The sequence below is a fragment of the Hoplias malabaricus genome, chromosome 5 (genome assembly GCF_029633855.1).
Source record: "Hoplias malabaricus isolate fHopMal1 chromosome 5, fHopMal1.hap1, whole genome shotgun sequence".
Classification (NCBI taxonomy): domain Eukaryota; kingdom Metazoa; phylum Chordata; class Actinopteri; order Characiformes; family Erythrinidae; genus Hoplias; species Hoplias malabaricus.
In genome coordinates this window covers 43,408,463-43,434,587 of record NC_089804.1, presented here as the reverse complement: position 1 = coordinate 43,434,587, position 26,125 = coordinate 43,408,463, and the positions used below count along the sequence as shown (strand labels likewise).

Sequence of the window (26,125 nt, the reverse complement as noted above, 5' to 3'; positions counted from 1 at the left end):
GTCCATGCCCCCCTCTGTCCCCCCCCTCCCCTTCGACAGCACTGCGTGGCTCCGCAGCACGGACAGCTACAAGGATGAGGACGATCCTCACAGCCGAAAGGTATCTGAGAGAAAGGAAACCGTCCGAGCCAGAGGAAAACAGCTTTTTTGTCCCTAACACCGGAGCCATTGCCACCCCCTAAACCCCTCAAATGCCGTTTTGTCCTTTGTCCTAGTGCCCTAGTGCTCTCCAAACCATCAGTTCCCCAGCCATATCCTTCAAGAAACCCCTCCATCATTACCCATTTGTTTCATAATGTCATGGTCCACTCCCTCTCACTCATCTCCATCTCCAGTGCTTCACCTTCTTCCCTTAGTACTCTCTTGCTCTGCTTGCCTCTGTTTGTCTTTGCATTGATATATCGTCTCTTACCTTCTAAAGTGTTACAGATACCAAAGCTAATGTCATCAGGTTATCAAAAGATTTGTGGACACCAACAGAGCAAAAGCTGTGTGGCTTCCCTTTGTTTGCGTTCATCCCAAAACAACAGTACTACTACAGTGATGAATGTTAGACAGCAGTTAGTTGCTTCACATCTACTTGTCTCATGGGGCTAGATGGAAATGCCAGATGAGAATACATGTCTAAAGACGTATTGTTCATTTCTGTAAGTAGATAAGAGCTAAATCCAGCACTAACAAAGGTTTGCTTCCAAAACTCACCCCAGAAAATCCTCCAGTTGTTGATCCAGAGCATAATTAATAACACAAGCAAAGAAACATCATGCTACTGGCAGCCATTTTGGTCTGCATCTCATTTACCGTGGGAGAAAATATAATTTGCCTAAAATCTTAACCAGTGTTCCATTATGTCCTGATAGTGTTCAAGATTTAAAGGAACACTAGGAAACTAGGAAGTATTTTTACCCTAAAATCAAAGCTTCAGTACAGAGTACAGCCTCAGCACTGCAGAAACCACACTATGTAACTTTGGGAGAAGGTTAGAAAACCACACTCCTCCCCTCCTCCACACTTTCTAACTGGAGCAGGAGGCTAGAAGCAAAAACACGAAAGAGATACACAAAAGTCTCAGTGGTCCACTAAACAAATCTCCAGAGCTGGAGGTCCAAAGAGAAATTAGCAACACAAATGAATGCATAATTTTCTTTGTACAGCACAATTTTTAAGACGCCATTTTAGTTTTGTGAAATTATATTAGGGCTAGCTTTGTCAGTTTGCTAAGTAGCTTTCAACATGTAGCTACACAAACTGACAAACTAATGCTGCATTCAGGTGCTCATCTAAAGTAAGTTTAATCCGGATGGTTTTTCATTTCCAGCGTTTACTTTTACCATTTGCTCTGTACATTTAAGTGCTTTTCCTGTTTTAACGCACACACTCCAATTGTGGTGAGGTTTAATGCGCTTATCTTTATCATCAGAAATGTCAATAAAACGTGTAGTGTAGAACCAGGTTTAGAACCAGAAACACAGAAACACAGGCGTTCATCCGTAAAGCTACACCCACATAGCTTTCTATGCTGCTGACACAAGCATCTACAATGATTTCATTTCAGCCAGCCTCCGTCTTAAAAAAAAAAAACTGTTCTGTGACAGCTTCTACTTCACGAATTTCTGTGAAGTAAAACACATACATTAATTTTCCTGTGTTTTACCAAATTCTCAGCTTCTACAGATTTGTTAGATCTAGAAATGAGCTTTTCAATAAATAAATAAATAGTCTTTACTCAAAAAATGATAATTTATCAGACCACTTTCCATGGAGATCACTTTCTTTAGATTTAGAAACAGGTAAAAAAGACACACAAAGCGCACTTCTGAAGTTTATTCAGCACTGTTTGTGTTGCTCAGTATGTCTCTGTTTTCATAGCGTTTGCTGCAACACTAACGCATAAAATTTCTCAAAAATAATTTCCCTTTCCAGACCCTTTTTAAAATGACCTTTTCCTGTTGAACTTATTGAACAACCCTTGTAGCCTTATGAACACTCACAGGTTACACACTGGTGTTACCAACTGTTTCTAGCCAATAGGAATTAAGCTCTGTTAAGAAATGATTCTCATCTCAATGAACCCCCTAGCTCTGAAAACTGCAGTGGTCCCACTCTCAGAACATTAGAGTGTCCCGTACTATTATTATGTAACAGTGGTGCCGTTGACTTTTCTACAAACAAATCTGACTAGTGTGTATTTCATCAGCTGCCCAGCTGTTTATAGGTAAACGAGGCTGTTGTTTACAGACGTGTATTTTCATGTCATGATCATGTCTAGCCCCATGACACTACTTATATGTATATCGTCATTGTCATCTCAGAACCTTGTAACTCCTTGTTTTAAATTATTTTTTAAATGTATTTATGTTTGAAACACATTGCTTGGAAACATCTGCCCCTCACACTGTTTGAACCCTCCATGTTGAATTGACCAAGAAAAACCTTAGAAACGTACTAGAAAAATTGACTTTTACTTCACTTTTACTTCAGAGCTACAAGGTTTTGTTTTGAAAGTGATGATGTGTAGCTGTGTTGTGTCTAATCGATGTGCACACAGTAGGGAGTTAAACTAATCCTGCTGTTTCTGGAGTGCTGCAGCTTCAGTCTGTTTATAGAAATTTAATGTACTTAGATGCTCTCATGCATCAACTCGATTGGCCCTACAGTAAGTCTTGATTATGCCACTGACTTCACGCAGTGTGTTAGTATGTGGGCTAATACAATTTGCCACGACGATATAGTGCAAATGAGCCTTACTTGGTAAATAGAGTTCCAATTTTGCCCCTGTACATTACTTTTCTTCTGCCTTCCAGCACACATACGGCTCACTGGGAGACAAGACCAGCGATTATGAATCAGAGCAAGAGAGACAGTCCAACTTAAACAAAGGTAGGAGTCGTTCAGGACCGTGAAGTTTGATGTAAATAATTATTCTTAAGATGTGTACTTAAATATACCTCATCGTTTGAGGTGACATAAAAGTGGTTTATTCAAAGCTATCAATTTTTCTTTTCTGTTTTGTGCAGTTGGTGTTGTTCCACCCAGGACCAAATCTCCCACACATGACAATGACGGCATCCCTAGGAGAAACGGGAAAATGCCCAATGGTCACATCTCAAGGGTGGGTCATAACAGTTCATTCATAACCCGTTATAAGTTGAAGATTACACTGAACGTCATTAAATATTATTATCATCTGAATGTCAAGGGTGGGGCACAACTATCACAGAGTGCTTTGGCGCGGAGAAAGTTCATCCCGGAGAGACAAGGCAACCTTCCCTTAAGCAGGACATCTGTCAGTTTGCCAGAGTTGGGATGTGAAATGGAGCTAATGCTCTACCAACTGTGTAAACACAGGTCGCGTTCCACCTCTAGGGAGATGGTGGTTGTCACTCAAGATTGCACATTTGCGCTGAGCTGGATCTGTTTTAGTTCAAGCTTTTCTCCATGGCACAGTATCACTTTACTGTCTAATAAAAAGTAAATGAAATAGAAGCCTCCATGAAAGTTCTTAATTAAAAGCGTACTCATTCAAAACTCACATAATACAGTATAGAAATGAATTCAACAGCTGGAATATGTGACATGGGTGGCATGGTGGCGCATCAGGTAGTGTCTCAGTCACACAGCTCCAGGGGCCTGGAAGTTTTGGGTTCGATTCCAGCTCCGGGTGACTGTCTGTGAGGAGTGTGGTGTGTTCTCCCCGTGTCTGCATGGGTTTCCTCCGGGTGACTGTCTGTGAGGAGTGTGGTGTGTTCTCCCAGTGTCTGCGTGGGTTTCCTCCGAGTGACTGTCTGTGAGGAGTGTGGTGTGTTCTCCCTGTGTCTGCGTGGGTTTCCTCTGGGTGACTGTCTGTGAGGAGTGTGGTGTGTTCTCCCTGTGTCTGCATGGGTTTCCTCCGGGTGACTGTCTGTGAGTGTGGTGTGTTCTCCCAGTGTCTGCGTGGGTTTACTCCGGGTGACTGTCTGTGAGGAGTGTGGTGTGTTCTCCCTGTGTCTGCGTGGGTTTCCTCTGGGTGACTGTCTGTGAGGAGTGTGGTGTGTTCGCCCTGTGTCTGCGTGGGTTTCCTCCGGGTGACTGTCTGTGAGGAGTGTGGTGTGTTCGCCCTGTGTCTGCGTGGGTTTCCTCTGGGTGACTGTCTGTGAGGAGTGTGGTGTGTTCGCCCTGTGTCCGCGTGGGTTTCCTCTGGGTGACTGTCTGTGAGGAGTGTGTGACTATATGACATTCACAGCATATCATGAGTACACAGTGCAGTTTTTTTGTATGCTGCCCAGCTGTGTGCTATAAACATTTGCACAAATATATTTATCAAGGAGAGGCCAAAGAGTGCAGTGTTCCCGGCCGAGGTGAAGTCTAAGATGAGCGTGGAAGAGCAGAATGAGAGGTTACGCCGGAACCAGAGCAGCTCCGTCAGGGACAAGAGACGCAGCCTCAACCTGTCCAGCAGCCAGCACATCGATGGCTTCAAATCCTCCGTCAACTACAGGGTGGTCAGCATCAACTACCTACTCATAACTGCACTGAACTTATGTATTAGTTTCACAATAGAAGTAATTAATAAGTGGAATCATATCTGTTAAAGCTTGTATGTTTAAAAGAAAGGCCCAAGTCCAATCAAAATAAAATATTACGTATAAACAACATGGAAAGGTTTTGTTTTTTAAAGATGGATAAAATCCCTCTGCTACTGCGTAGATATGGTCCCATGCTGTTTAAGTTTCAGTAGCATCCGTATTAACATTTGTATTAACATTTGCATGTCTTAACAGTCAGGGTTCTGTACAAGTCTTAAGAATAAGAACTGAATTATTAGCAAAGATTATAAGGGGTTATCTCTGTCGGTTCCTAGGTGAGACGGAGAGTAACAGCCCATGAAGTAGACATAAAGGACCTGGAGGCAGCAGTGAGAGGGCAGGGGGTGGAGTCTCCCGGAGAAGAAATCGCCCGCCTACGACGACAGGTGGAGCCAGATCACTATGATATGGACCTCGGCAAAGAGGTGAAGCATAGTCCTGAATACATTAAACTTTGCCGTTTTGGAAATCCTCTGTGCCAACTGTTCAACCGGACTGATACTGGACTGCTGAAAGAGTTAGAAAGAGTTAGGTTTCTATCGACATTTTACATTTGATATTATAATTGTAATTTTTAGGCTGATAGGTTTCCAGAGATCAGTAAGAGAGAACAGAAACAGTATTACAAGTGACATGCACTGTGTATCTCATCAATTTGCCCTGCTGTGCCCCACCCCCCCCTCTCTGAAGTAGCTTCTTGCCACCCCTAGGTGGCCTGCCCACTGCTTTGGGAGCCATTGCCATAGATTGAAACCAAATGGTCACAAGAAACCAATTTGAGAATAGTTCTTATTGCCAGATTACCCAGGATTGTACGCACCCTGCAAACAGAATTAAAGTGGTTTTGACCTTGTGGATATTGTTGTTTCATATTCAGCTCTCCACACCAGACAAAGTGCTGATTCCAGAGCGCTATCTGGACATAGAGCCCACCACGCCACTGAGCCCAGAAGAGGAGAGAGAGAAGCAGAAGAAAGTGGAGAGGATAAAGACGCTTATTGCCAAATCAAGGTATGACACAGTCTTCCATCTGCTGTGCCTTTCTGGGCTTTGATATGACACAAACAGACCCGGATTTTACCACCTACCCTCTCTGTGAATGGACTGTAGAGTGGTTGAGATTGGTCTGTGTTGAACAACATATGCCTCAAACAACTCTTCCTAATTCCAAAGCCTAGAAACAGTACCCGCATCTGGTTTGTTGTATTCAGTTATCTACATGCTCTCCTCTTTCTGTTTCCCAGCATGCAGAATGTCGTGCCAGTGTTAGACGGTCCAACTGAAATCTCCAATAACACTGAGCAGCAGCTGCAGGAGCAAGAGAAACGCATCGAGATCTCCTGTGCTCTGGCCGCTGAGGCGTCCCGCCGCAGTCGCCTGCTTTCCGGTGAGGAAGCCTGCCGCCCCGAAGAGCCCGGGCAAGCCCTCACTCCCACCGTCTGACCCCCGCCTGGCAACCTGACCTCAATTTGACCCATTCTCTCAATCACCAAACCCTGTCAGCTCTCACTGTCTTTCACTGTCTTCAAATTCACACTTCAGAGCTGAGGCTATACCATTAAAACATAACTATAACCAATGGGAATCTATGTTATATGTAATATATAATCTCCATTAGTGACCAGTTAAAGTCTGTTGTTGGAATTACACTGGAGAACAGTTAGTCTACTATCGTACGGGTGTAAGTTATTGTACAGTGTAACTTCTGCTCTGAAGTGTCCTGTCGACATAAAAACAAATATTACTACCTTAACAGAAAGGGCATGTGTCCTTAAATAAAGAAAGGTAGTTAATGTCAAAGGGAAAGTGAAACTGCCCTAAACCATTGATTTCTCTTGTCTTCCATGACATCACATACAACGCACATACATGTTCATACAGACAAGACCATCCAAGACATCCCTTTGTATTGATCATGATCGTATAGAGTGAGACAAAGAAATAATTAGAGAGAAGCACCTCTCATTCCGTTGCCTTATATCGCTGCTTCTTAGTTTGTTTTTAATTTAGCTTTGTTTTAATCAGCTTTCTATAGATTTTAACACAAATGTAGATCTATATTAACTCACGACTAACGATAGACGTAGAGAAAAAAAAATGCTGAAACACTCAGGAGTGTGACTGTGACTGTGTTGTCATTGTAGTTTCTTCCTTTACGTTTTCCCCCTGAAGTGTTTCGTAGCTCAGAGCTAGAACAGCATGCATCCTGCTGTTTTAATGCAAGTCCGGCTTGTGGTCCTGTGAGAACACTTTACTCACCATTCTCTGGTCCACAACACTTCCTCCTTTGCTCCATCCTTAATTTCATATTTTTTTTTTGCTGTTGTTTTCTGTTTATTGTTTTTTATTTTTTGTTATTTTTGTTTTGTATTTATGTGTTTTGCCCATCGTTCCGTTTCACTGCATTGCAGCCCAGACCGCCCCCAGTCCCCCCGCCTCCCCGACCAACAAGGCCCCACCCCTTTCTGCTGACTTCTCTGACTCCTCCCACATCATGAAGGTGTGAGTGTGTGAAGGTGAGTGACGCACACCCACACAAAAAAGCCCCTCCCTCTTTTTTATTCACTCCCCCTCTTGTATAATAATGCTGCATTCAACTTAACATTTACATTTACACTGTTTTCCACCTCTTTCCATTAATGTATTACAAAGTTGGGACAAACACAGTTGGAAAATTAAATTGATTGATTAATGCATATCAGCCTTAACATTAAACTGAGCACATTGTTTCTACATTCAGCTCCACTGACCATATGTGCATTTTTCTAGTTTTTTAATTACAGACTGTAGTCCATCTGTTGCTGTTTAACCCCCACTGGACCACTCCTCAGCGCTACAGTGACACTGACATGGTGGTGCTGTGTTAGTGATCAGACACAGCAGTGTTGCTGGAGTTTTTAAACACCTCTTTGTCACTCACTGGCCACTGAATTGTTTTATATCTCCAGCAGCACTGCTGTGTCTGACCCACTCATAGGAGCTCAACACCCACTAATACACCACCACCACATCAGTCTCGCTGCAGCTCTGAGAATGATCCACCGCTCAAATCAATCCTGGACGTTGTGGGTTCTAGTCCCGCTCCGGGTGACTGTCTGTGAGGAGTGTGGTGTGTTCTCCCTGTGTCTGCGTGGGTTTCCTCCGGGTGACTGTCTGTGAGGAGTGTGGTGTGTTCTCTCTGTGTCTGCGTGGGTTTCCTCCGGGTGACTGTCTGTGAGGAGTGTGGTGTGTTCTCTCGGTGTCTGTGTGGGTTTCCCCCGGGACAAAAAGTGTCCGTAGGTGTGAGCGACTGAGTGAGTGAGTGAGTGAGTGAGTGTGTGTGTGTGTGTGTGTGTGTGTGTTGCCCTGTGAAGGACTGGTGCCCCTTCCAGGGTGTATTCCCTTGCGCCCAATAATTCCAGGTAGGCTCTGGACCCACCGCGACACTGAACTGGATAAGGGTTACAGAGAAATATATGAATGAATGTATGTAATTGTAGAATTATAAAATGCACATATATGGACAAAAGAGCTAGAAACAATTGGATCTTTTAATGTCATGTCTTTCCCTGTTGGATTCTAAAGCTGAAGACAACTTTCTGATTGAGAAATCCAAGTTCCCTGGGTGTTTTTACTTCTTTTTCGTATTCAGAGTTTGGAAAATCTGAGTTATGAGCTTCAGCTGAATGCAGCATATGTTCTTTCTGGCCTTGCTTTCTTCTCACTTTTACTTTGAGTGGAGCCTGCTTCTCTCGCAATCTCTGTAAGCGCACTCAGAAAGAAAGAAGGAAAAACAGCAAACAAAAAAGAGAAGAAAATCTAAACCTTACAGTGAAATCATGGAAATAAAATCAGTCCAGAGGGACTCATCCGTGAAAGACGGGGTGTTATTCAGGTCTGAGCAACTGAGTTGAATTAGATGATATTAAACTATATATCACACATATCCTTTCAATCACCGTGGCTATGAAAAGGCCCAAAGGAGAGATATAAAGTTCTGCTTGTACCTGATTCAGCTGACTGTGAGCTTATTTCCAATTAGAAATCTCATTGCACTGCTTCGGCTTGAAAGGCCCGATCCGATTTCATCAAGCTCTGCAGGGCTTTGCGCTTTATGAAAAGTGTGATTTAGGGCTGTACTGTCTGGCAGAGCAATAATGCTTTCTCAGACCCTTTCACTTCCTCTTTGGAAGACCAAGCTTACTTGTGTGAAATTGCCTATGTTTTGCTTTTGGCACCTTAGGCTGGGCTTCTCCAAAATTATGCATCTTCAGGTCAAAATCCAAGACAAATATCTTGGTTTCTAGTTTATTTTTAAGGTTTGCTCAATGTTACAGCACATCATTTTAGTGTGAAATCAAACACAGGAGTCTGTCAACTAACTTTTCACTCCCACTATGGTTCTGATGTACACCGATCAACCACAACATTAGGAACACCTCCTGGACCCCCACGGGACCCCCACAGAGCAGGTGTGATGTGGTGGTGGATCATTCTCAGCGCTGCAGTGACACTGATGTGGTGGTGGTGTGTTAGTGTGTGTTGTGCTGGTGTAGAGTGGATCAGACACAGCAGTGCTGCTGGAGTTTTTAAACCCTGTGTCCACTCTCTGTCCACTCTGTGAGACACTCCTCCCTCGTTGGTCCACCTTGTAGATGTAACTACGCTGCACAGTGTGTGTCGGTCGTCCTGCTGCACCTGATCCACCCATATCAGCAAACCACACACTAACGCACCACCACATCAGTGTCACTGCGGCGCTGTGAAATCGTACCTGCTCTGTGTTGGTCCTGAAGGGGTGATGACCACTGAAGAACAGGGTGAAAGAGGGCAAACTATGTACACAGAGCAAGAGATGGACTCCGGTCTGTAATCGTTTAACTACAAAGTGCTCTTGTGAGGTCAGTGGAGCTGAGAGAATGGACAGTGAGTGTAGAAACAAGGTCATAATGTTTTGGTTGATCGTTGTATGGTAAAATAACCTGGCATAGCATGAACAGTTAAAGATGTGGGGGCTGTTTTGATAGGTTTGTTTTAATTAAAATAAAGTACAGTCTTATTCAGAAGCCCTCTAGAAGATTTCATGTTTTACAACATTCTTGAGTGACTCCATAACAATGTGTTTACTGATCACTGGATCAAAACAGTGCAGCTTGGTTTTAAACAGTGTGGTGAAAGGCGTGCTTAGACGTGCCTCTTTTTCAGTTTGGTGTGTGTTTACAGCAACATAAGCATTGGGAAAACTGATACTTATTTTTTTTTTTAATCTTGCACAGTGCCAGTATTCAACTGTAATGGTGCGATGTCTCATTTTTCTTCTTTTCGTCTTTATTTCACCACCATTTTCAGCTCAAGCGCTGGCTGCTGTGAAATTCGATGGCGAACCCTTCTGAGTGCCAACTAGGAGAAAGAACAGTAAATGAAAGACACCCGAAAACTGACAGCGTTCGTTCCATCTCCCCCAAACAGTGTATTTATTCCAATTACCGTCATGAAAACAGGAGGAGGAAATACTACAAAGTGTTTGGAAGTTGGTGACGAGAGTGTGTGACAATCTAAGAGACACAGCACAGAGTTCACTCTGAGGACACGTCCTCAGCTCTCACTGAACTCACGCGCTTCTTCCTCCACTGAGACCTAACTAAAGGAGCTTAACCAAGAACAGGACCGCACCGTGCAGAATAACCAAGCTGACCTGAGGTGGGAGGGCAAGCGTATAACCACATAACGAAAGCTACAGAACTAGCCAGAACGTGGGACTTGTTTACAGAAACCCATATCTACTCTTTGTCACGACGTGGGACTGGAGTATATATTACAGTCATACTCCAGTCGCACAAAATAACTGGGTTCATCAGCTCAGGACAGGACCTGCAGACGTGGGATTGAGACACATGTCAGTAAACAGTGCAAAGGTACAGGATAAAGGGATTTGTCCTGAGAGATACAACAGAAGCAGCAGCGGACCGAGAGAGTAAGGAGAAAGTAGCAGAACTGGACCAGAGGCAGCAGAACCAGACCAAGGACCACCGGAAGTTGACCAGTCGATAAGCGCATCAGCACGTCAGAACCAGAGACTGAAGACTGACTTAATAAAAGCACCTAAATCTGAGTTTCCAGCTGTAGCTACTCATCACAAACTCATGATCATCCCAAGACCACAGTGAGACTGAGATTGAAAAGAAAACCGGACAAAAAGAGTGGACCTCAATGTGACGAGCGTTTCTCATTCCCTTCATCTACACCACAGAGGAGATGAAGCCCAGCTAAAGACAGACTCACTGTGACTCTTTTTAACCTCCATCCTCTTCACTCTTCACCCAGAATAGGGCTCGATGGGAACTGGGTCCCAACCGTCACAAGTCTGATACATTCTGGTGCTGTTAGCACCGTCTCGAACGATCACGTCAATATATACATTATATATCTATAGAAGGTACATATATATATTGATTTGAATTGTATTCAAAGCCATGTGGATCCTCATAGTGCTTTCACTGAAGTGGTACGTGAGAATATGTGTGAGGTGAAAGGAGTATAATGAATAGACTATAGAATGAACGTTGGAAAAAAAGTGCCCTTAGAACTGTAAGTCTGCTAGTTGAGAGAGTGTGTTATTCGAGGTGTTGTGAGTGGGTGGGAGGGCAGCAACTTGCGTCTCAGCCTGTATTGTGTTTAAAATTAAATTAAGTAGACCTTAGACCCCGCCCCCCTGTGAATATAACGCCCAGTAGTGTAACACTGTGCCATTGGGTATTTCATTTGGATGTCTTTTTTCGTGCTTAGGCAAATGACGTTGTGTAAATATTGACCATATTTGATGGGGAATTAAATGAAACAAGTATTTTTCTATTCCAAACGAATACCTTTTACCTGTGTAATCAAGCAGCTTGATTATAATGTATCGTAACTTACCGAATAATTTGCCAAACCATACAACTCTCCTGTTTTCTACTTGGATTCAGCGTTTTGACTCTCAGACACACAGCCCCGCACTGAAACCTGACACGTCGAGCGACTCGTCCAGCCGTCCCGTGCTTTTTTGGCACCTCAGCCGTATTTTTAACATAAGGAAAATCGGCCTGTGACTAGGTCTAGCTTTAGACAGTGGCTTGAGTTTGTGTAAAGTGCTCTGTTTTTATGGAGATATGTTTCAGAGAACAATGCTTTTTCCTTTTCCCCTCCTCTTGCCCTCTCTTTAACTCATTAGCACATGCAGAGTGAGGTAACTGAGTCAGATACAAACATGATTAATAATGACCCGGAATTGGATCATGGATCATCATCAGTTGAGGTTCAGAAGAAAACAGACCCAAGGGGAAAAACTGAAGTTCTATTTTTTATTGTTTTAAAGAAAGGGAAAAATAAGGTCCTCCAAATGCAGTACATATTTTTCTAAGCGCATGGATATTTGATGAAAAAGAAGTCTGATCGATTACATTTCTAACAGAGAATTAAAAGAACATTTTGCATTTTTCACGGCACTGGAGATTAAGGCTGGCATATCTTTATTTTGTTACGCGTTCTTTTGAAGGCCTTGGTTTAAGGATGATTTTTAAGAAGTTTATTTTTTATGTAATTGGAAAGAAATGAGTCCAGAAAAGCAAACCAGTCAGAACAGAGGTGTCTAAGATTTGGTTTTAAAAATGTAGCATATAAAGCTAACAAGGACTAAACATTGGTCTGTGTACATATTTTCAAACCAAATTAAATCTTCATATTAACAGTTACTGTTGCTACTTTGAGGAAAATACAGAAAAAAAATGCTTGAACTATGCAAATCCAAACAGTCAATATGCTTGCTTTAGGAATACCCTCATGCAATAAAGTGAATGTATTCAAATGTGTGTTTTGTCTGTATTTCTGTTTAAAAAAGCCCTGATATCGGTAAATCCAAGAAAACCAAACCATACCATTCCAGGCCTGTTCACGAAGCTGATTCACGGCTATAACTCTCTTTACTCTATATTCACACAGCTATTCGACTTTAAATACGAACATCAGTGATTCACTCTGATATATACACAACTTGTCTGAAAGTGAATCATGTAACAGATTTTGCCTTTGGTTTTACAAATCTGCTACAAACATAGCATTTATCATCTTTCAAGAACAATTTAAACAACTAGAGGCCATTTGAATTTTCCCTATTATTCATTTTTGTGTGAAAAAGGTTTCGTTCTGCTTCATTATGCCAGTTTGTACCATACCTTTTGAGAATGATGACAAACTGACAATTAAATAACTTTACAAATACATTTCATATCAGCTACTATTGCATATTAAACAAAGCTACCAATGGACAAATGGAAGCCTTTCTCTCATTTCTCTTTATTTGTGACAATGTTCAATAGTGGTATATTTGGTAAAATTGTGCCCCAATGGTTTGGCCCCAATGGGCTTTTTCATGCTTGGATCCACCAAATTGCAAAGGCCACCAAATTGCAGGTGTGTGTTATTTTCACAAACACAGTTCGTAGGACGTTCTTTGTTGGTAAGTACTCTAGGAGGCATGTGTTTCACATCAAATTATTCAGAAATGTTATGAAAATCTGTAGTAATTGTCCTTTAAGGTCAGCTATGGCTGATCACAATGGAACTTCCTGGTAAAATAAAAGTCCTGCTTTTGCCAATCAGAATCTGCATGGCCAAAGAAATATTAAGTTATTTATTTGTTTATTTATTTATTTATTTATTTGGGGAGAACAAAATGGGATCATTTGGACAAAGAAGTGTTTCATATGGCTTTGGAGGCATTGTGTTCCTTTCACGCCAGTGGTTTGTCTTTTATTTGACCATTAAATAAGAGAGAATAAATGAATACCGATTTTATAGAGTAGAGGTCTGTAAATAAGTAATGCAGCATACCTGCGGCTACAGAGGTAGAAAACCTAAAAGAAAAATGCCACTACAGCGGACATTTGGAATGTGGCGTGTGTATGTTGCATGATGCATTCCTCAACACTAGAGGGCACTGTTTGAGAACATGAAGGAGTCCTTAGTCTTGTTGGTTTGTTACTAGTTGGGGGCCGTGCTTTATTCCAGGGTTGAATTGGCTCAAATACATTCCCCATTCCCTAGTTCTAGATCAAACTATCATCTGTTGAATCATAAATGTATTTCTCTTCTGTTCCAGTGTAATTTTAAAAACATACATGTGGTTTGGAGATGATTTTGTTTCTACGGTCTCTGTCCAGAGTCTTATCTGTAAGTAGAAATCTGACAGTCACGTCTCAGTGTCTGGAAGCTGATGATAAAACTGATCGAACAGCATTAACTGAAAGCAGAAGGCTCCTCAAGAATAAATGTTTTCCTAATTTCCGGGCTTTGAGGGCTGCACACAACAAATCAGTTGATGCCTGAGCTTTTGCATTGTTTTCATCTGACTCTGGGAGCGGATGCCCTGGGAAGAATGTGTCATCAAAGCTACTCAGAATGGCACAGAGTGGCGTTAGATATTTTATAAAAGGAGTTCCACAAATTTAAAATTGCTGGACACTTAAATTGTTAAGGTACAAAAACAGTCATTCTGGAGGGGACTCGAGTTGCACTTATTACTCACACACAGTGGTTTTAGACTCGACTTGAGACTCGCCCTCAATTTTTTTTTTCATGTATTTGTTTGGTGAGCTGCGTACAGAGTTAGGGTTAGATTATTTCATTTTATGCAACCCTTTGATGAAAAAAAATAAATAAATAAACTCGCACCACACACACTTTTCGTCAACCCGTTTCACACCAGATGTGGTCAAATTGCCGTGTGACACCATGCACATTACACAATTAATCAATGTAGCCATATAAACACAGCCCCATATATATTTATGTATATATACGAACACTTTTGAGTCGCCAATCCACCTACCAACGTGTGTTTTTGGACTATGGGAGGAAACCCATGCAGACACAGGGAGAGCACACCACACTCCTCACAGACAGTCACCCGGAGGAAACCCACGCAGACACAAGGAGAACACACCACACTCCTCACAGACAGTCACCCGGAGGAAACCCACGCAGACACAGGGAGAACACACCACACTCCTCACAGACAGTCACCCGGAGGAAACCCACTCAGACACAGGGAGAACACACCACACTCCCCACAGACAGTCACCCGGGAGGAAACCCACACAGACACAGAGAGAACACACCACACTCCTCACAGACAGTCACCCGGAGGAAACCCACGCAGACACAGAGAGAACACACCACACTCGTCACAGACAGTCACCCGGAGGAAACCCACGCAGACACAGAGAGAACACACCACACTCCTCACAGACAGTCACCCGGAGGAAACCCACGCAGACACAGGGAGAACACACCACACTCCTCACAGACAGTCACCCGGAGGAAACGCACGCAGACACAGAGAGAACACACCACACTCGTCACAGAGAGTCACCCGGAGGAAACCCACGCAGACACAGGGAGAACACACCACACTCCTCACAGACAGTCACCCGGAGGAAACCCACGCAGACACAGGGAGAACACACCACACTCCTCACAGACAGTCACCCGGAGGAAATCCACTCAGACACAGGGAGAACACACCACACTCCCCACAGACAGTCACCGGGAGGAAACCCACACAGACACAGAGAGAACACATCACACTCCTCACAGACAGTCACTCGGAGGAAACCCACGCAGACACAGGGAGAACACACCACACTCCTCACAGACAGTCACCCGGAGGAAACCCACGCAGACACAGAGAGAACACATCACACTCCTCACAGACAGTCACCCGGAGGAAACCCACGCAGACACAGGGAGAACACACCACACTCCTCACAGACAGTCACCCGGAGGAAACCCACGCAGACACAGAGAGAACACACCACACTCGTCACAGACAGTCACCCGGAGGAATCCCACGCAGACACAGAGAGAACACACCACACTCCTCACAGACAGTCACCCGGAGGAAACCCACGCAGACACAGGGAGAACACACCACACTCCTCACAGACAGTCACCCGGAGGAAACCCACGCAGACACAGGGAGAACACACCACACTCATCACAGACAGTCACCCGGAGGAAACCCACGCAGACACAGGGTGGCTGCGCCACCGTGCCGCCCTGCAGTAGCGATAATTTATTTTCAAAGATTTATATATGAGATGTTTAGGCTACAGAGCCAGTTAATAATTCCCCATGAGTCATGCTCAACACAAACAACACGATGTTTCCTGGAGCGCAGAACCAAAAATATTGCAAAGTAGAGTTGTACATTAAAACAAAGGGTTGTGTTTTTCTACACACTGCATTGAAATAGCCTTTTAAAACTGATCATATAACTGTGTTCAAACAGATTACTGTACAGTACATGCTTTACAGCCTACTCATAGAGTTATGGCCCGGACCTGAAGCCATTCATGCATTTTAACCATAAGAGACTTGACTTGGACTTGAGCTCAAAGACTTAAGACTTTTACATTTTCTTTTGGAACTACACACAACAAATCCGCCAGTGTTAAACTAACACTGTTATACCCTTAGTGTCAATGTAACAACAATAGTGTTGATGTAACACTGGTGAAATTGCTGGGTACTTTGCTGTACAATGCCCCTGTACCTCTCTCTCACACTGGAGATGCACGGTTTAGATTTGACAGTAACATTATGTTTTTGAAGCAAACCGCTCAAAGCTACTGTATCGCCACTGAAGAAAAATCCCAGTTTATTTCAAATAGAATCATTCTTAACTACTTTGTTTAAATTTTAACTATTGATTTATGCCGATTTCTAAGGGCAGCTGCTTGGAGCACACATCCAAGCTCTGACTTTCCATGAAATACTTGTTTGTACCTTTCAATTAGGAGTGCCAGTCCTATAGAATGCTCCATGTGGCACATCTGAACAAGCTCCCAGGGGCAAGACTGGTGGCATAACATTTAAGAAAGAGGTCTCATCCAGTATGCAACCATTCTTAGGCACCCTCAGGAATTTTGTTTTTTAAAAAATTAAAGACATATAAATCAGGTTTTTCATGCCTGTGTTGTGTGGTTTATACACTAGAAGACGTATCATGAGCAAAATAAGCAGTCAGTGCTATGGCTGAAGGTTTCCTCTTTGAAACTGCAGTTTTCCCAAAGATATTCTCAAACAGGAGAACTCAGACAGTCAGGATTTCTGATGTTAACCCTAGGGAACATCCCCCTCAACCTGGCAAGGGGCCTTCAAGCTACAAGTGAGCAGCGGAGGGGTATGTACAGATAGAAGTAGGGACTAATTGCACATTGGTAGATCAACGCATACCGAATGAGATGTGTAAACCTAAGCCACTTAAAGCAACACTAGGTAGTATTTGACCTTAAATCGCAGCTTTAGAATAATTATGATGCTTCACTGACCTGTAACAGGGAGAATAGAACTTCTGTCTTTGCTACTTCAAGCTCAGCACTGCAGAAACTGCACTATGTACCTTCTGAAGTAAGGCAGGGAAACACCCCAATCCTTCCACCTTCCCCTTGATTTATGGAGAGTGAGATCAAATTGAGCTCAGGAGCAAAAACTACTGAATATTTCCTAGTGTTGCTTAAAGAGGGGTTTTGAGTGTTAAAGATCCGGTCTTCACAGAAGCTGGGTCTATTCCTTTTGATCACAGGAAACAAGGCTCAGTGCGTGTGGTGAATGTGATAAAGGTGAACCTGAACCAGACTGAATATGCGGGTGCGGTGTGGGCAGTGGCTGAGACACCAGGACTGATATCAATGAGGGTTGGGTGTCATCAATACTGTTGGCTTGGTTAATGTTTATGACATGTGCTCTGACATCACGGTTCAAAGGTCAGGATTTATACACAAGGGTAGTGAGGAGCTGGAGAAGTCAATGCCGAACGCAGCCAAAGGAGTGGACACAGATAGGACAGCATAATGGTCCCAATAACAGAATTCCAGAGTGAGTATGCTCCGCTAACATGACTTTATCCATGTAATGACATATAGAATGTGTCTGGTGGGCTTTGTATGTGGTGATGTAGAGGAGGGGAAAGCTTGATCATACCTCTGTTCTGTCCAGTTTAGAGGTGGTATTTCTCCAGTGTTACACAAGTACTTTTCTGAATAGAAACTCGTATTGTTGTTAAATTATGGGGTGGTTTACCAGGCAGGGGTTAAACCTGTTCCTGCATTTAGTAGATGTTATAATGTCAGAGATATATACACAGTCCATGACTAGGTTTAACCCCCATCCAGAAGCCAACCTGATAAGTCATATAAAATAAAAGTGCTAAAATATTATGACTTTTACATTGTTCCACTGCCAGATTGTACTTACTTTCAGCTGCAGAGGTATATTTTTCAGTATTCGGATCCATTATTATACTCTACCTAAGGGCAAAGCCATGCTACTAGTTTTCTTACCCTATATTTGTTTCCTCACTGGATTGCAGAGATTGGTGTGGGTTTGTCAGGCTTTGGTGTATTCTTTATACTGTTTGGAGTGCTGCTGTACTTTGACTCTGTCTTGCTGGCGTTTGGGAACGTAAGTACTTCACACCTAACACTCCTACTCGACTTTCTGTTACAGCGCGACAGGAATTAAAAATATCTGGCCAAAGATTTGTAGACACCTACTCACCCAACGTTTCTTCAGAAATCAAAGGTATAAACGGGTAGTTGGTCCCACCTTTGATGAAATAACAGCCTCCATGTGTGCAGCTGTGTTGGAGTGTGCTTTCATTTCATGCTTGTTTTAATGGATATTTTTCCAGCTGTGGAACATCTGCATCCACAATTAACTCCTTATAAGAGGTGTCCACAAAGATTTGAACATATAATTTTTTGCTTTTAATCCATCCAGATTAGTTGTGTGATGGTTTTGTGATGGATCCTGATATGATTTTAGCACTTATAAATATACATAGAAATGAACGCAAAAATAGCATGAGTCACATCAGTTTGTCTTTATTTCCTCATATTTAAACCTACAGTAAACATTTAAGGTTTAAGGTATGTGTGTTATTTTTAGACAGAAAAGTGGACAAATTGCGATCCTCAGATTTATTACTTTCAGTATGGAGCCTTATACACAACAATACTTTAAAGGAAATAATTATTTATTTCTACTGTTATAACCCACTGAAATAGTAATGGACACAAGCCATTTACTCCTACATACAGTTACACTACAAAGACAGATGGTCTGAGTTACTGCTTCGTTTACTTTCTGCAGTAAGCTCTGAGAAGTGTGAATAGACTCTTAATCATCCAAAGACTGGGAAATAGTTATCTTCTAGTTAAACAGTTCACTGCGGCAAAAATAATTTCTGAGAAAAGACATCATATTTTCAGATATTATACCGTTTTTGTGTTTGAAATATAATTATATATATATATATATATATATATATATATATATATATATATATATATATATATATATATATATAATACAATAAAAAAAAATACAAAAAGGCCACCTAATAATGAACAAACCCAGTCCTCGCTGTCATGAAGTACTATTCAAAGAGTGTAGAACAGTACATACTGATGAATAAAACCAGATCGATCAGTATAGCTAGAAAAGAAAAGAAAAGAAAAGAAAGAAAAAAAACCCTGTTACTGAACCTGTGTTGAGGGTTGATTAAAGAAAAGAAGGAAGAATTTCCAAGTCTGATAAAATCTCCTTTCTCAGCCTCTCATTACGCATCTGATTTTCTCCAGTTTTAAAGTAGCTAACACATCCCTAATCCAGTCTGTTACTGTGGGTGGGGCAGCGTCCTTCCACCCCAGAAGGATCAGACGGCGTGCCAGCAAAGTTGAAAAGGCGATCACCTTGTGTCCCCCAGCAGGTAATATCAAACCCCCAGGAACAACCCCAAAAAGGAGCATAACTGGATTTAGGTTCAATTTAACGGCAAGAACAGCAGAAAGGGCTTCACAAACACCTCCCCAAAATTCTTGTATTTTAGGACAGACCTAGGGCATGTGAATCAGAGTGGCTTCCTCAGATTTACATCTATCACAGGTTGGGTCTACTTCTGGATACATCTTAGCCAATTTAGATATGAAGATGCATCCAGTGAACAACTTTATACTGAATAAGGGAGTGTCTTGCACACATGGAAAAGAAGTGGATTCTCTTTATAATTTTATCCCAAACTGTCTCACTGATTGTGGTTTGCAAGTCTTGTTCCCAAGCTACTTTTACTGCAGGGATGAGATGTTATAACTTTTAAACAACAGTTTAAATGTATGTACCAGTTGAGTTTATAGATTATCATGTACTTTTCTCAGTATCTCGTGGGGCGTAGGTTATACATTGTTACCAAGTCATCACAGCTGTCACTTGTCTCATAAACGATGATTTTACTCTGATTTAGACACAGTACATTTCAGTAAAGATGTTTTAATGTGGGTTTGTTCACGGCCCAGTTTCTGATATTTGCTCGTTTGTAGGTTGCAACACAGTCTCACACCTATTTGTGATAAAATCACTTAAATGACAGAGTGTGTTTTAAAAATAGGTGTGAGACTTAGTTGGCGAATTATAAAGAGGACAGCTGGCTCCCCCTGGAGCAGTGTCTGGTCGTGGATAGTTCACAGAGGCAAAGTATGAAAAAGTGTGAAGAGCGGTAAAAATTAATGTTTTTTTTGCATTGGCGCATTACTTATTCTAAGTTTGGCAGTCATCTCTTCTTTGCGTATCTACCACAGATCCTGTTCCTGACCGGTCTGGCCTTTATCATTGGCCTGAGGAGAACTGCTCACTTCTTCTTCCAGAGGCAGAAACTCAGAGCGTCCTCTTTTTTCCTGGGTGGTGTTGCTTTAGTGGTGCTACGCTGGCCGCGCCTAGGCATGCTAGTGGAAAGTTATGGCTTTGTGCTTCTGTTTAAGTGAGTAACTTTGTATCAGCTTATTGGCTTTCTTTAAGCCCACTGGAAAATGTGAGCAGTAGTTCTCTGAGAGATTGCTCTTAATGGGGGAGTTAATGCAGTGCAGAGAAGCAGCTGCTTACTGCAATGTTGTTAAGATTATGGTAAGCTGTCTATAATAACAGAACTATCCTTTTTTATCTTCATGGAGCCCTTTTAACAACAAGAAGAAAACAATGAAAAGCCACAATTTTTATCACTGCTGTGTTACAGTGTCAGTGTAGATTCAGAGTGCAAATACTCAGTAAATGTTTTTTATTTAGCAAAGAGATAATAAATGTTAAATATTAACAATTAAAAATACATAATAAAGATGAAACCTACTTTATTAGAAATACTAGTAGAAGGGAACACACTAGTAGAATCTCAAAATAAAATGGGAGGGTGGTAGCAATGCTAGCTAGCAATCAAGGAGATGCTAACAAAATATTAGCTGCTAATGTAAACAGATACTCAATGTTACATGGCCATATACAAGAAATCTATACTGCGTACACTACATGGTGGTTAACACTGTTCTGTTTAATGTGCTAAAGGCTAGGAGGGTTTAACTAGATTAACAAACAGATTCATATGTTTTCTTCTCAAAGAAGTAAACATTTATTAAGAGAATCAAGCATGAATAATTGTCAAGTCATAAATACATGGTCCAGTGCATGGTCAGGGTGTTAATAGTTGTGATACATCCCAACTTCCTTACAATATTAGTACCAAAATTAGAGATATGTCATTCTATTATCGTTATGAATTATTAAAAATATTGAGTCAGATGCTGGTTTTAAATTAAATGTTTCACCATAATATGAACCATGCACTATTCCGGCACCATTTCAGATCATTCTTCCCAGTGGCCTTTGGATTCCTTGGAACAGTCTTGAATATGCCTTTCCTCACTACTGTAAGTTTGTATTTTTTACAGCAACACAAAATAAATGGATAGATGACTGTAGCAATTTTTTATTCTTCTATCTTCTGTTTTTTGTCAGTTATTCAATTTTTCAGGAAGCAGCTCCTCAATGGTATGAACAAGAACAGAAACCTTCATGCAAAGCAGTACCAGGGATGTAACTGTCTGCCTGTCAGTTGTGATTTGCCTGTTTTTTTTAGGTTTGCTAACTTTTGATGGATTGTATTTGAAGGACATTTCAATTTACATTTGTAGCATTTTTAAATAAATCCACAGTTGTATTAAAATTCTACAGTCTTGCTATAAGTGTTCATGTAATATATTTGAATTGTACTTTAATTTAAGATAGTATGAAACCAGCATGATTCACAGACTCTTCCGTGAGTTTATTTGAAGTTCATCATTTCCATCTCAAGATGAAACCCCAACCAAATCGACTGTGCACGGCTGCTAAAGCTTGTTGACCTTCTCTCAAGGCCTCCGTCTACATTTGGATCTAACGTTTGTTCAAATTCATATGTGAACCCCCTGTTCTTGTTTGCTTATTAAAACTAGAACATAGAATCTAATTTAATTTGATCACTAAGCTTTATCGATAGTGAATGACAAAGTTCCATGAGAGTCCTTTTTATGAGTCTAGTGTCTTTCCAATAAATAGAGGGCAAGCGGTTCACAAGAAGTGGGGGTCAGATCAGAGGGGAGAGCTGGGAGTGTTATGGAGGTTTGGATATGGCCTGCTGAGCAGCCCATGACGCAGGATGTTTTGAAGTATAAAAGGGGACCAGATAGATGCAAGGGGACACAGCGTGTTAAAGAGTGCCATCGTCACCCAACTACTAAACCCGAAGAGACGGACAGGTAAATCATTTCTTGCTCTGCATTTGCGTTTATTCAGCAGTGCTGTGGTAGAATGTAGCAATCAATGGACAAAGTAGTTCAGCTTTTATTGTTTTCCAGTTTAGTATATATGTAGATATACATGTAGAGAGCATTCTCTGGATCTCTGACCTATTGCTAACATTAGAGCTGTGATGCACCCACATGTGTTGCGATTACTATGAGCGTCTACTGTGATTGACTTGAGGAGTGTGTAGAGATTTACCTGAGTATCGTCTGAAATAAGGGTCAGCCCTTCACAGCGATTACATTTCTTCAGATAAGGTTTGAATAGAGTATAAAGATTACACACGATAGCTTATCAGCTAAAAAACTAAGTAACTGCTGTCCATTTCTTGAGCAGGTACTAAGTATATTCCTGGTCGACGCTTCATTCTTAATGGAGACACTACAGAAATGAAGGCCTGGATTACGCTGATAGTCTCACTGTGAAAATGACCTGAAATTAGATTAATAAATGCTTTTCTGCCAGGAAGATAATTATTATTTTATTTACACTCATTTACATAAACTAAGCATTTTAAAAAAATCTGATTTTTTTTAACCTCCAGTATCAAGTGTAACCTTTTGATTTCACACAAAACTCTAAGAGCAGATTAGCCACAGGAGGAAAGATGACGTCAAATGCCTTTGATGGTGTATGATGTTTTTGAAGTTCGTCTGCTCCTGTGTGTGTGTGTGTGTGTGTGTGGTTATTGACAGGAAACTCGAGAAAAGTGTTACATTTTTACATTTTATATTCAGTCAATATAATTCTACTCTCTTCATCTAACTGCATGTAATCAGCAATATGTAAAACACATCTCGATTGTTTGTAGGAGACCCATATGTGTGCCACAATGCTTACATCTTATGAATTTCATGTGGCTTTCATTCATTATATGTGTTCTTATACTGTGATTACTTTCCTTTTCTCTTACAGACCTTTCACTTGTGTATGAGGATACTTTTGGAAATGCGTCTGTACACTTTGATATTCATGTTATCAGTAAGACTTGGAGAGACCTTTCCCATGGGGTCTTTAACTTACGATGCTGAAGGTATTCTCATAGCTGCATTCGACGATGCACATTACAATGATTCTTTATTCACCCATTACAGAAATGTTAAATATGTTATAACTTGGGTAAAATAATGACAAGTTATATCAAGAGTAACAAAGCTTAAGAACAACTCACGTAGAAATACACAAGAACCTGCTAAAGTGCTGTACTGGAAGTTCTTAGAACATACCGTGTCTATAAATGATCATTTAAACAAAATGTATTACTTCAGAAGCTTCTTTTGTTTTTAGAAACTTTTTTTCTAAAATTGGATTCAAAATCTTGAAAGTGACCAATCACAAAACATCACACCAACAAGACACACTGAGATCAAAGACAAAACATTTGTAACTAAATGTTACTTACAACAATCAAAAAACAACCACTTTAAAATGACCTCCTTGTTTTTACACTCATTGACAACATGTGTGAACTTTTATATGAACTTTTATATGTGAAGTTTTATATTAGACCAGTCCTGTGATGAAGATCAGGGTGAGATGAGGGTAAACGATTATACAACAAATGGACTACTGTCTGTAATTGTAAAACTTTATAGTGGACCTATGTATTTTGTTAGTGAAGCTGATCAAATGGTTAACGAATGTAGAAACAAGGTCATTTTAACTCTATAATCAGTGCAAATTATTAGCATTAGAATTAGAATTAGATTTATGTTATAAATATTAGAATTATAAATATTGTATTATAAATGTATATCTAAAATATAAATAATTAATAAAATGATATTTTCACAGTTTTATCTCAGTGCGTATGCGTTAATTAATGTAACTAGTTGCTTGCATTTTTAAGTACACTTTGTGTTTAATTATCATTAATATAGCAAAAAAGACACACCCGCCAAACCCCAGCAACTGAAACCCACCATCCCCCCAACATATGTACACTCTTGAGCAAACTCAAAATGATTTGAAACCTATACAGGGTTCTGGTCTTCTTCCCTTATGTACATCGTAATACACACTTATCAGTGAAACGCAAACGTCATCAAAGGTGGTTTGTTGTTGAATATATTAGTGAAAGTACAAGGAGAAAATATGCTTATGGGATGCTTCTATAAAAGTTTGCATGTACACACAACACCCAAAAATGCTTGTGTCCAGAAGCTTGTCCCTTACTGTAACTCAGCAGGAGAAAGAAGTCACATGAAGTGTGGAAAGTGAGGGTGATGGTGAGATACAGGTTTTTTGTTTTTTCAGGAAACTGCAGGGAAAGGGAAGGATTTACAGGTTATTAAATGTGTAAATGTGTAGGAGTAGAGTTTTGGGAGAGGTCCTTCACCCAACTCATACAGTGTATACTAATTTCTTAAAAAAAGAAAACAAATAATACTAATACAATTTTAAATTAATAAAACTATAAATCTTTGACCACATTTTATGTTTTATTCCTTTTATGTTTAATCCAGTGAATAATATAATTTGACCAGGAGTGTCCTAACTGTTGCACACAAATATACTGTTCTGTAAATCGCCATTTCAAACAATTCACCAATATATAGATCAGACTGTTATTAGCAATAAGAGTCTTGTTGTCTTCCTGTGTTTGTGTAGGAGAGACCCCTGAAGAGGCAGCGTTCCACGTGCTGCAGGAACTAGATCTTTTGACGCCTTTTGAACCCCAAGCATCCAAACCCTCAGCCCCTCTCCCGTCAGATGTAGAAAACCCACCACTAAACACTGGCTTTTACAGGAGTGCATGGTGGAGGCAACCAGAAATGCTGCCTCCCGAACTGAAGAAGAGACAGAATCTCGCATCTTATAATCTCAATTCTTTTGGCCTACGCTATGGGAAGTGAGAGCATGAGTGCATCACCCAGAACTGTATTAGTAATTGTTTATATTGTTTATATATTAAATACGTTACCTGGATTCATTGTCCATTGTGTTCTGTTACCGTCTAAAAACCTCCTGTCCACTAACATTTAACAACAATCTAGGAGTTGCTCCTGAAATCATTGGTACTGATGGGTACTCAATTGTATTTGACCCTTCATTGCCGCAGTAACAGGGACACCACTCCATCTCAGGCCAAAAAATTAGACTCTATCACTTTTTCTTCGATTATTACAAAGATATATCGAGCCCAGCAGTTTGCAGGAAGCACACGCCATAGTTAAGTTTCTTTTCTGCAAAAGAGGTGGTAGATTATGTTCATTTTGAAAATCAACAAAACATCCCATTTGTCTAGATGTGTTCACACATCTGCACGACTGTGTCTGTGTAGACATATATGGCCCGTAGGAAACCCTCAGGGCACTGCCCCGTCTATAAAGGAACTGATACTACATTGATAGCTTTAAGATGTGTTCCGCTGTTAACTGTGATGTTCTCCTGTGATAAGTTTCCACCGACTTGGGCTGTGCCTCGTGTGCTTCAGCACAAGTGTGTGTGTTCTTTTGGAAGATGGCACATCTATTAAAGCAAATGTACACAGAAATCAGGATGAAAAACATGGATCTGAGTACTGTTATTGTCCTCAGTCTAGTATTTCTTCTGAGTTTATTCCAAGGTAAGACTCTGTAAAATATTTTTTGCTACTGTTTGTATAAAATCACACACAGTTACATATATATCATTTCATTTACAATCAATATTAATTGTAAATATACATTTTTTACAATTAATTTATGTATAATTAAAGATGTACACAAAATAAATGTTGAAGCAGAACTGAATTCAGATCTGAATTTTTCATCATGCTAAAAACAATCATTGATTATAATTTCCAATAGAAAATGAGCAATTATAGGACATTCTTGATGTTATGATCTGTTTTTATATATTGATGATTTATTAATATATAATTTAAATTGTTTTCT

The 26,125-nt window shown here is 40.8% G+C and overlaps 2 protein-coding genes across 3 annotated transcripts in view; both read left to right on the top strand.

Annotated features, from left to right (window-relative positions):
• Nucleotides 1-12,735, top strand: part of plekha6 (pleckstrin homology domain containing, family A member 6) — an 86,404-nt gene extending 73,669 nt beyond the window's left edge. The window contains exons 18-25 of the mRNA XM_066670427.1: nt 2,805-2,880; nt 3,018-3,112; nt 4,305-4,481; nt 4,841-4,990; nt 5,443-5,576; nt 5,810-5,952; nt 6,977-7,081; nt 9,894-12,735. Coding sequence (XP_066526524.1) covers nt 2,805-2,880; nt 3,018-3,112; nt 4,305-4,481; nt 4,841-4,990; nt 5,443-5,576; nt 5,810-5,952; nt 6,977-7,071 — 870 coding nt within the window. The 3' untranslated portion in view covers nt 7,072-7,081; nt 9,894-12,735. The remainder of the gene's footprint in view (nt 1-2,804; nt 2,881-3,017; nt 3,113-4,304; nt 4,482-4,840; nt 4,991-5,442; nt 5,577-5,809; nt 5,953-6,976; nt 7,082-9,893) is intronic.
• A 4,636-nt stretch (nt 12,736-17,371) lies between these two features.
• On the top strand, nt 17,372-24,988 carry golt1a (golgi transport 1A). 2 transcript variants are annotated; one of them, XM_066672100.1, is made up of 7 exons: nt 17,372-17,459; nt 17,953-18,044; nt 20,219-20,397; nt 21,271-21,334; nt 21,423-22,201; nt 23,163-23,280; nt 24,858-24,988. In XM_066672100.1, exons 1-5 carry the CDS (start codon nt 17,435-17,437, stop codon nt 21,459-21,461), a joined length of 399 nt encoding a protein of 132 aa, XP_066528197.1. In that variant the 5' UTR covers nt 17,372-17,434; the 3' UTR covers nt 21,462-22,201; nt 23,163-23,280; nt 24,858-24,988. The 2 variants fall into 2 exon arrangements, with proteins under 2 accessions (XP_066528197.1, XP_066528196.1); XM_066672099.1 differs by lacking the exons at nt 21,423-22,201; nt 23,163-23,280; nt 24,858-24,988 and having other exon boundaries at nt 21,271-21,412.
• Nucleotides 24,989-26,125: the final 1,137 nt, after the last annotated feature.

Bases quoted from the DNA above. Each gene is read 5' to 3' on its own strand.
- golt1a (XM_066672099.1), top strand. From the start codon at position 17,435: ATGGTCCCAATAACAGAATTCCAGA. The intron at 17,460-17,952 runs GTGAGTATGCTC...ACTGGATTGCAG, and splicing joins CCCAATAACAGAATTCCAGA to AGATTGGTGTGGGTTTGTCA. The intron at 20,398-21,270 runs GTGAGTAACTTT...GCACCATTTCAG, and splicing joins GGCTTTGTGCTTCTGTTTAA to ATCATTCTTCCCAGTGGCCT.